Source organism: Lates calcarifer, linkage group LG21 (assembly GCF_001640805.2).
Source record: "Lates calcarifer isolate ASB-BC8 linkage group LG21, TLL_Latcal_v3, whole genome shotgun sequence".
NCBI lineage: Eukaryota > Metazoa > Chordata > Actinopteri > Centropomidae > Lates > Lates calcarifer.
The window spans coordinates 11,581,309-11,592,460 of record NC_066853.1 but is presented as its reverse complement, the minus strand read 5'-3'; the positions used below and the strand labels follow the sequence as shown (position 1 = coordinate 11,592,460).

The following is an 11,152-nucleotide window of genomic DNA, read 5'->3' as shown; positions in this document are numbered from 1 at the left end:
TTCAGTATTGAGAAGTATTTATTTTATTAAAAGTAAGATCATCCTTTAGTCCCACAGTGGAGAAATTCAGTGTTGTAGCAGCAAAAATATAAAAGGGCATGACATAAACAAGGCAAGAAATAAAACAACACAATATATAAAGATTATAAACAGGACTATGTACACAGTAATAGACTGGATTTAAGTACTGACATTGCACTGCTTGAAATAGCAAAATACCAAAATGAAATGACAAACACAAAATCTAACTTAACCCACAAACACTGTGTCATGAGTCAAGAGGCATGAGTGTGTGAATATGTGTGTCTGTGGAAAACAAAAATAAGCTGGCTGCTTTAGGTTGTTTCCTTTGTCTTAAGACAATTGTTATAGTATAGTAAGGCATAACACTACCATTAAAATATCACTTAAAAAGGCTATAGTATAAAATGCAGTGAAAAATGTCAGCATATTCTGTCATTAAAAGATGCCACAGAATATCATGTTGTTAAGAAAATACAATAGCATAGTGAAAAATAAAGTAATTCATTTAAATAACAGTACACTTTAAATTGTTTTCCTCAATATATTTCATGGTTTATTTATATCTGTGAAATTTGAGAGATAACTATGTAATAATTACAGTATGTTCTTATTTTATAAAGTTTGAGAACTATTTCTAGTTATTACTGTGGCTATAATAATTACAAAAACACACTAAAATATGTGATACTGAATGAGTTGTAAATAAATAGTTTATCAACAATGAATAAAGGTCAGTTTAGGAAAGGAAAAATAGATTTACTGATGAGTTCCTGTGATTAACACGTCTTCTTGTCTGTGCAGGAGGAGAAGACGACAGCAGCTGAAGACCTGAAGTGGATGAAAGAAAACAAAAGTGTTACGAAGCTGATAATGATTTTTCTCTACCATCTGTAATGTTGTCACGGGCACATTTTCCACAGACTAATATGTCTTTATTAAACACCTGTGTGAACATTCAACTGCTCATGAGACAACTATTTAATTAATAATTGTACCGCAATGCAGTTAAATGATCATAAAGATGCTTAATAGACATATTCATCAGCCATTTGTTCCAGACAAGAGGTTTTAAAGTGTCAAACTGCAGCTGAGATAATGCAGAGTCAGACTGAAAATAATAAACTATCACTGACCTTCTGGAAATGTCTTTATGTCTGTCTCTTCTGTGTTTGAATCCTGTGGAGAAAAATGCAACAAACATTAATATAAAGATGTGACTTTTAGTGCATCAAAATAAAAACAGAGAGTGTTTCTGGGTATTGAATTTTAAACTCAAAAGATAAGTAAAAGACTCCAAAGAAACCAGAGTGTGAACTAACTGGTTATGGACTAAAGAACTAGTCCAAGACTTGCTTTATACACAAAGACAAGAAGAAGCTGCTCTGACTGGAGTACTGACTCCATCAGCTCCAGATATTCACACAACAGCAGTGGAAGGAAATGTTTTTTTCAGTTAAAATTTGAACAAAATTTGGTCGTTAGAAGTCAAAATGAAGCAAAAATGTTTCCAGTGTGACACTGAACTGGAGAGACAGCGATAGAAAAAGAGTCTGGTTTGGGTGGAGGGGGGGTGCAGAATTAGAGAGAGAGAGGGTGAGGGTTAGGTCTAGGTGAGGTTAGGTTAGGGCCAATCAGGAAGCAAGCTGACTGAAGACGAAGTACAACGAACAAGAGACGTCGTCGTATGCCATGTTTGTTTACACTAGAGTTGTAAGATTTGAGTTCTGAGAGTCCAGACTCTGGTTGTTGGTGGTGAATCTGTTAGTGTGTGGTGTGCCGTGTTGGTCTTCTCTTTGCACATCACACACACTAAGAACAAAACTCTGAACTCTATCATTATTTGTTGTCATATGTGTGGTCTCTCACATTTTCTACATCAGATAAGATTTTTAAAATCTTTTGGTGTGTGCCAGGCTTAAGAGAGCGAGGGTGAGAAGGAGCGAGAGAGCTTATGTTTAAATTCTTAATTTTCTTTGAACTGTACATCCATGAACTATGTAAATAAACTTTAACAATGAGTTAAGTCTTTTAGTGACAAATCAAAAAGTACTGTGTTGGAAAGTTGTTTGTGAATTACCTGGAGGCCTCAGTCCTGGTTTCAAAGAACTTCTTCATGGTACGAAGACTCACGGTGATTGTGGACAAAGTGGTGACACCTGGAGGAAATAAAAAGAGAAAGATACAAAGGAAAATTATCAATACACTATGGGCTGTCACACATGACAAGAAAAAGCATCACATCTTTAGGGATTAATAACAATAAATATTTGGGAAGAATTAACTAAAATGATTATCTTCAATTTTAAATGTCTATATTAATTGTCTGACAACGAATCACTGGAGGAGTCATGTATATTACTGTGAACTGCATTATAAAAAATAATAAAAACTTTAACTCATTTTTGAGAGCAGGGTTTTAACTTGTGGTATTTTTGATTATACTTCAGTCCACAGGCAGAAAATTAACTGAAAACTATTTGGAGTTTTAAAATATTTTCTGACAATTTATAGACACGATTAATCGGTTATTCAATACTAAACTCTAAATACCAAGGATTTAAACACTGTTAGTAACATTAACATCAACACATTTTTTCTTAAATCTTTAGGACACATACCTGTTTGGTTTGTATGGTGAGAGGTGGTGTCTCTGTCCAGGCTGCAGCAGCTGAACAAGTAAACCTTGAAAACACAAATACAACACTTGAAAAAACAAATAACCTCATTAATAGTTCACCTCCAAAACCTGAACACTGAAAACTAAACAGTAGATCCTTGACAATCACACGTTTAGTTTCGAGGTATTATGTTACCAGAATATGACTTTATTAATCTCAGAGAGAAAAGCAAATTTTAAAATAATTTTCAATACTCATAATTAACTGTAATCCCAGCTCATACATTGTGACATACTCTTGAGGCTTGAAACTTGTGGAGGAGCACAGAGTTAAAATCTAGTTTTCAAGCTTCTATTTAACAGAAAACTGAGCTCTTGAGTCATCAAAAACAAATTTCTAATCAATAATATACACAACAGGGGATCAATTGGTGGCTATGGAAAGATTACCACAAAGCTACAAAGACACACAAAATGACAGAGGCAAAAAAAGATGCAAAATGCTCACAATGAAATGCTAAACTGCCACATTGAAACACAAAATGGCCAGAAAGAAACGTTAAATGACCAAAATCAACATGCGCGATATGCACATGCGAAGGCTCCTTGAGCTGCGATTTAAATGGTATATTTCCATGTGCTCTGCATTCACTCTCTACTTGTCAATATGTATGGCCAATCAGATGGAGCCATTCTGCCCTAGACGCCCACCCCCTGCATAGATGCTATAAACTGAGGTAGAAGAGCATGGAGAGTTAGGTAGTCAGCAAATTAAGCTAGACTTTTTTTCTGACGATCAACATGTTGGTTCATGTTAATGTCATGCTAATGTTAACATCCAGGTGTAAAACGGCCAGGTAGAGAAGCATGATGATATAAAATGACTACAAATAGCCACACACCGGTGACAAAGGCATGATAAACCATCATAAACTGAGTTAAAAAGACCAGGATGAAACACAAAATAACAAAGAGACGCAAAATGTTGGTAAAGTGCCTGTGGATATTCTCATTCATCCAGGTCATAGTTATCTCAAGGAAATTTAAATCGAACGCAACTGGACTTAGTTGTAGTCTGGGAAGACGTTTCACCTCTCATCCAAGAGGCTTCATCAGCTCCTGTACGCATCTGACCAGGCTGGGACTGGTCCAACTAAAATGTGTGGAGACCCAGATATTTAACCTCTGTGAGGGCTTTCACAAGACCGATGATGTCATGGATCCTTTGTGCTCCATGTGTCAACGACAGTCGTTAGGGTGACAGTCGTTGGTAGAAAAGTTAGTTTCGACTTCGTTAGTGGCCCATTGTGTTGTAACGACAGTCGTTAGAGTCACATGAGGCTTTTTGTGAAACGTTGTTTTTCTTAGAGGCCGAATCGTTGAGTCTCCTGGGAAGGGATGACAGGGCGGCATTGTAAATTGGGGATAGGTGGTGTCTCAGACCTCCTCCTCTGTTTCTCTATTTTTACATAGATGGCCTCTTTCACTCCTCTTTCAAACCATCTGTCCAAGACGTGGACCTTGTTGTCCTCAAAGAAGTGGGCTTTCTCCTTTAGATGTAAATAGACAGCAGAGTCAAGGACCTGAGGAGTTAGCTCTCCTGTGTTGGGCCATGCGTTTGTGTAGTGGTTGTTTTGCTACCACTACACAAACGCCATCATCACCGCGACCAGCTCCATCCGTAATCTTCCCCATGAGGAGGATTTACCACACTGAGACAGTTTAAGCCTTGAATAAATAAATAAATAAATGTAGTTGCTCCGAACTGACGACAGGTTTAATGAACTTCAATATCTAAATATCATACTGTGTGAAAATGGCTCGGCTTTGAGTCATTTATTCAGTTTTGCCTTTTACACATCACACAGCGTCGCTGTAAGCTAGCAAGGACCGCGCGTAGGGTGCCCGCACACAACCGTGACGTTACTCAGAGAAACTTGACTTTTCTGGGATTTTTCTGATCTTTTGAGAGGTTTTACAAAGATTAAAACTCAATGGTTTAAAAATATAGATTAGAAAGAGTCATAATTGACTATGCGTATAGCCAGAAGTGTCCTGCCAACAGTTTTACAGGCGTACTACTTAATGGTGGCCTATGAAGAAAATACGTTTTGGGCCCCATGGGGATTTTTCGTTGCAGTGCCACGAGTGGCCACTTAGCCGCAAGGCTGAGTGGCGACACCGTATCCAGTTCTCATAATACATCCATGGAATTAAACGACATCATTACAAGGTAATGTTAATGCTAACGCTCTCCGATAATGCTAATGCTAACGCTAGCCGCTAACTGTTTGGCTTACCTTCGTGCCACACGTGTGTTCTGCGTCCAGTCTCACTGGTGTTCGACAAAAAATACAATTCCAGAGTTTGTTTTAGCATCCAGACTTCTTCATTAACGACAAAAAACAGCTCCAGAGTTTGTTTTCGCATCCAGATCTCTTCAGTACCGACGTTTTCTCACAGTACTGACAAACAGAGGTAATGCTTTAGACTTGGTTTAAATGTTTCCCGACTTACTTTCTCCGCCTCTCTACGCTCCTCCCACAGGTTTGTGGCCAATGACGAGCTACGTCGGGGCCAATGACGACATACGTCAGCTAAGACAGAAAAACGCTGATTGGCCGGCCGAATCTGGTCCGCCTAGCAACCGCCCCTGACTGGTCTTAAAATACATCCAACCGTAAAGTCGGAGGGCAGCCTCGGATGTATTATAAAATCTGGCCTACAGCCATCCACTAGATGCATCATCAGCCACCAAGTAAGAAGGCGAAACTCCTTTATTTATGACTGTTTTCTGACAAACTGGACATATGTCACATGTAATTTGTAATAGCCAAGCTAATGAGCATGTTCCTGTAACATATATGTATACAGGTTTAATGAATTTAAGTCACCGTCGACGACTGCAACTGAGATGTAAGAGGGAAAATACATTTCCCAGTAATTCTTCTTTAATATCATCTGAACACAAGAGAGCTTGGATCTAATTTGTCTACAAAGTAAAACAAACATGGGAATTATTTAAATTTGGTTATAAGCCAATTTTGTGTAAATAGTTTGATTTAATGGAAATTCACCTCTACTAACCAAACAGGACTTGAAAACAAGTCAGCATGTTACTCTGACCAGATGGGTAGAGTCTATTGCCTCGGTGTAATTCTGTCCATCTAAACTGTCATTACTGACAGGTAAAGATATCATCTTTCCTATATGTTTTGAGGCAGCCTTAACATCCAACTACTCATCTGTCATCGCCTATGTAGTTGTTTCAGTTGGTAGCTGAAGTCTACCAGTAGAGAATATAAATATTTAAATGATGCAACACAACCAGTCCTGTAGCTTCTGCTGTGTTGACTGCCTCTGGTGCTTTAGTTCTGGTTGAAATGATTTCAGGTTCAGCTATGACTCAACAGTTTATATGAAGCACTTGGTGTGATTCATTTTTCCAGGTCATTAACCCACGCCTACACCGCGCAACCCCTGGGGCTCTATCAGACGGCTGCAGTTTATAGTTACAGGACAATTGGATTATGTGGAGAAGATAGCAGTGTGTGTGGTAGAAAATACTTAAGTGTCAGCTCTGTAACCATGTTTCACTATCCAGTCATTTTTAATGTTTGTCAAAACACACTGACAAATCGTGTGACTCATCAGCACACACAAAAGAAAACACCCACAATGTTATTCTGTTCAATAAACCTTTTTTAATCTCAACAGCAAGTTAGCTTATGTGTGGTCAACATCAATGAAGGTAAATATAAAACTGGATTTCTATTGATAGATTTTGTTTTATCAGCAGGAGGTGAAATTATGATACTTGGAAACACATCCACTAGAATCTTCATGACTTTAGTCTTCAACTAGAGAAATATTGCTATAATACTTTTAAATGGCATACACTGATTGACCAACGAGAAAAAGCACGGTAGAGAAGCTGACAAAGAAGCTCCAAAACTCCACACGGTGGGTCGTACAGGGAAACTTCTGAGGGACTTTGGTTTTGTACCTTTGTAAAACCTGGCTCTACTTACTTTCGGGGGAGAAAAAAATATAGAAAAGAAAAAAGTAATCAAAATAAATGATAAAAGGGTCCAACCAGAAATAATGATGGTAGTCAAAATCTTGGTTTCGATTGAAAATACGAAAAGTAAAAGGCACACTGAACACTTTTCACGTTCAACACAAAATTCACCTCTGTGCAACTTGAGTGTGCACTGAAGATTCACTACAACCCCTAATTTGTACAAAGAACACTCATCATAAACTGAGAAGTGTTACTCTTTCTTGGATTCAAATCAACAATCAGATAAAGTGTTACTATGTCTGGTCTTTCTTTGAAAGAAATTTGTTTTGTGTCCATTATTGGTGGGGAAGGGAGAGGAGAAAGGTGTTTCCTATAGATTGCGGTTTGTTTCATCTGCCAGGAAACAGCAGAGCAATACAAACCTTTTACACCTCATCCTTCTCTCACTACATCTCCTCTTCCCCTCATTGACAAAGTGCTCCAGTATTCAACTTCCACAGATCATCCTGTAGCTGTTCTAGCCTGACCACTGGCAAAATGAAAGAAAACAATCATCAAAATATTCATTTAAAAGGCAAAATCCACCCTTTAATACTCTTAAACTATCATGTATATACTATATAATATTATTACTCTATTACTTAAGTTCCTTGTCTTTTCTAAATGACATTCTCAACTTGACCCACACACTGGGCGTAAGCTTATTCCTGTCAATAAAATGTGGGTGTATGAGCATGTAAACATCCAGCTCACCAACTATTTTGTACATTTTTGGGTGGAACTATTAAAGCAGCCACAAGACCTGTTTTGCAACATGTCTTGTGGCTGTAGTGCTCTCTTGTCCATGGAGGCAGTTGTTGCTGGAATTATTAGAACCTGTGACTGGTAAATGTCAGGGCTACATGGTGACTAACTCAGCTTTAACTCCTACGTCTAAAGAGACTGGCATGAAAATTTGATATTTAACAGATATTTTAAATCCTAGAAACACCTAATATATACTCATACTCATATATACTCAGTCACAATTTATCAACACATTGTTAATCTTTTTCTTTTTTTCACACAAAAGAGCCAAAAAGTGAGAAATTTGCCAGTGTTATAAATATTAAATATGTTAAATTGTTTTTTGTTTTTGTTTTTTACTGTTTTCTGAAATTTAAAATACTAAAACTAAACAACTAAATCATTAATTAATTAATCATTTTATCATCAGCAGCCTTAATCTGTTGTGAAACGGTGTTAAAAGTATTTTAGGGTGGATTTATCCTTTAAGTCTTACACAGGACTGCAACCACAGTTGGTCCATATTCCTAGCCATCATTAAAGACTGTCAACTACAAAGTATAAAGACCACAAGTCAAACCACATCAGTACTTTAGAGTCTGATTGTGAACTCTATAAGGTGTCTGCTGAGTCCAGTCAACACACTGAGAGTTACTGCCTCATCTGAAAGCTAATCTGACTACAAAAACTCTGACAATTTAACCCACGACCACTGAAGGTCATGCAGTCTGTCAGATGGTCACAGTCCAATAATCTCATCTCAACCCACTGATGTTTACTGTCCTATTATTCCAATGAAAAGTTGTTTTTTTTAAATCAACATCATCTGTCAGAGAAGATACATCTGTGCACTTCAAGTAGATTGAACACAGTCTAAGCGCTGTTTAAAAAAAAAAAAAAAAAGATCTCTCGTCACTGGTTTGCTGTCAGTCAAAGAGCGGTGGAGAGCCAACAGTCAAAATCCAGTGTCAGGTGACTGATGACGTCCTGCTGGTCTTTATCTCACAGCAGCCCCAACGTTAGAGAGGAAACATTCTTTCATTAAATCTAATGCAGGGAATCTTTAAGGGGGTCATTCCATTATTCTAAACATAATTCATTGTTAAAACAACACAGAGGCATGACTGGAGCACTGAGGATGTAAACCAGAATTAATCTAAAAGCTACAACTGTGTGTTATTTTTAATGGGGGCTCTTTCAGTAATGACGACAAATGATGCAGAAAAATTTGAATTCTGAATTGTGCAAACAAACATAATCACACTCAAACTCACACACGCACACCCTCAAACACGCGCACACATTCACACAAATGTCTCCAGACTCATCCCTGCACTTCCAGGGCGAGTGAGAGGGAGAGAGGAGAGAGAGAGAGAGAGAGAGAGAGATTATCTCCTGGTTACATCATCAGCTCAAGTGATGTCACTGCTGACGACTCAAGAGGTCCCCAGGAACCAATCGGAGCTGGCTGTACAGGTGAGGCTTCCATTCATAATCCCTCAACATTAAGGATTAATATTGCTTCAGTATTGCCACAAAAATAGAATAAACTGTCACCGCAACTTCTCAACCAAAACACACGTTAATTATGTCAGCCCTCATTTATCAGGCAAACACATGACCCACAATTCAACTGCTAAACAGACGTGTGGCCATTTCGCCTGCAAAAACGGATAATTATCCTCATCGCATCGAGTATAATGAAACCTGGCAAGTGTGTGCAATCGGATGGAAAGGCGGAAAAGCAGTTCAGTAGTGTAAGAAATAAATCAGGATCAGTAGTTACAAGTTACAAAAACCACAAAGAAAACAAACAAAAAACTGTATTATTTATGTCACATAGCCTACACAAAAGCCTGCAGTTGTATCTATTATTTTCATTAGTCAGTTAGCTAAAAAAAATAGCTTGGAGAGAGTTTATCACTGTTAAAAGCACAAATGTAGCAAAAGCTCAACAAATGGTGCTTCACTCCGCACGTTTAGAGTACTTGTTTAGGCAAATGACAAAGTTACCTGTTGTTTTTTTGGAGGAATACTCTAAATGTTAGTGTTGAACCCTATGCACGACCATCATGTTAGCCTTTGCACTCACATTAGTGTGTAGAATAACTTCTAAAAATGGACACTTTTAACACTTGAATTTGCGGTGATATCCATGGTACCGTGATAAATGAGGGCCATTTTCTCTTGTTCACTTGTTTTTTTTTTTTCATCTACTGAAATAAAAAAATGCACAAAAGTGTTTTGAGATGTGTGTTGTAGATGGTGTCTTACTTTAAATACAAAAAGCACAGCCGGCCATTGTGCTTTTGGTTGCCAGTCAGTCAGTCCCTAAATAAGTTCACTTTCAAACCATTTGTAGGTGAAATGCTGCACTCTGGCAGCCTCCAGGATGTGCACCATCCCCCTCCCTGGGCTGCACGGCGCAGTCCTCATGGGTGGCACAACATCCGTGACAAGAGCAGCCTCGCCAAGTCGGCTGCGGCGAAGCTCAGGCTGCGCCACATATCGGACCTGTTCCTGCCTCACAGAGCTGATGAGAACGAGAACAGAGGAGGAGAGGGAGAAAGGGAGGTAGGCTAAGGGAGGATTTTGGTAGAAATGTTGTCTGAGGTTCATCACAACTAAGAAATGAAGTTTGTATTAGTCGTACAAAAATTAACACTTTTCCTTCCCTGTTGCTACACTTGTGACCTCCACTTATATCTCCATTCTCTCTGCTCTTAATGCTGTGTAGGTTCTCATTGCTTAATACTGCTTTCTATCAACCCGCTCAGCTGGCTTTAGTTGACCAGTACGAAGCCATGCTGAGAGTCCACTGTCTCCATCATCTCACTGTCCAGGAGGGAGCTCTGCAGCTCAGGCAGGCTCAGGCCATCTGACTGCCTTGGACCAGCTAAAACCCCAGCAGCAGCTCTGTTCTCAGCTTCTCCTAGAGCAGGTGTGACCAGTGAGGTGGGGTCCAGCGAGAACTCATACTGCTCTGAGTGAAGAGCCTCAGCAGAAGGCCCCAGGGCCTGCTGCTCACATCCTGCAGCGTAGCTGAACCCCAGGCCGCTGGCGGATGCTTCGTGAGGCTGGGGATGGTGGAGCTGGTGGTGGAGGTGAGATCCAGGGGGCAGGTGTTGGGTGTAGTGGTGGTGGCTCATGTAGGGATCATAAACGAGGCCCTCGCCCGGTTCCATTAAGGGACTCAAACTGTGGGGGTGACTGAAGGGAGGCGAGGCCTGAGGACTGCCCTGCTGCTGGGGCTGAGGCTGATGGGCGGCTGACATGGGGGGGCCCTGAGGGGAACTTTGAGACGCCACTGCATCCAAAGCAGGGCTGCCTGTCGGGTAGGATCCTTCAGCTATCTGCATCTGGTTGAAGTAGGCCTGCAGCCCCATACCCTGTGACTGCTGCTGCAGGTACATCCTCTTCTGGTTCAGTCTGTGGGGAGAGCAGTAGACCCCACTTAGATCAAGATAAAACTTTGAATCTATACAAGTAAGAACAAAAAGCTCACAAAATGTATGCATAAGCTCTCATGGGCAAAATTTGGAGTGAAAATGGAACTGAGAAACCGAAACGTTGAATTGAAACATGGTACGTCCTGCACATGTGGGAGGGGTAATTGTTAGCCGTCTAAGACCACTGAATCACTGCCAACATCACCATTTTGTTCATTGATTCAAATGGGTCTGTTGTGCTCATAAAACAGT

General features: G+C 39.6%; 1 protein-coding gene and 1 long non-coding RNA gene across 4 annotated transcripts in view; one reads left to right on the top strand and one right to left on the bottom strand.

The window, feature by feature from the left end:
* Positions 1-11,152, bottom strand: part of sik2b (salt-inducible kinase 2b) — a 48,684-nt gene continuing 37,532 nt past the window's right edge. For 2 of the 3 annotated variants that reach the window (XM_018681271.2, XM_018681272.2), the window contains exon 15: positions 8,616-10,880. In XM_018681271.2, coding sequence (XP_018536787.1) covers positions 10,235-10,880 — 646 coding nt within the window. In that variant the 3' untranslated portion in view covers positions 8,616-10,234. Of the gene's footprint in view, positions 853-1,157; positions 1,201-2,101; positions 2,181-2,642; positions 2,707-8,615; positions 10,881-11,152 lie in introns of those variants that run through there. The other variant, XR_001961446.2, reaches the window with a different exon arrangement.
* Positions 4,946-9,464, top strand: LOC108886413 (uncharacterized). The gene is made up of 2 exons (XR_001961447.2): positions 4,946-5,399; positions 6,091-9,464. It is a non-coding gene; the product is annotated as an uncharacterized LOC108886413 (long non-coding RNA).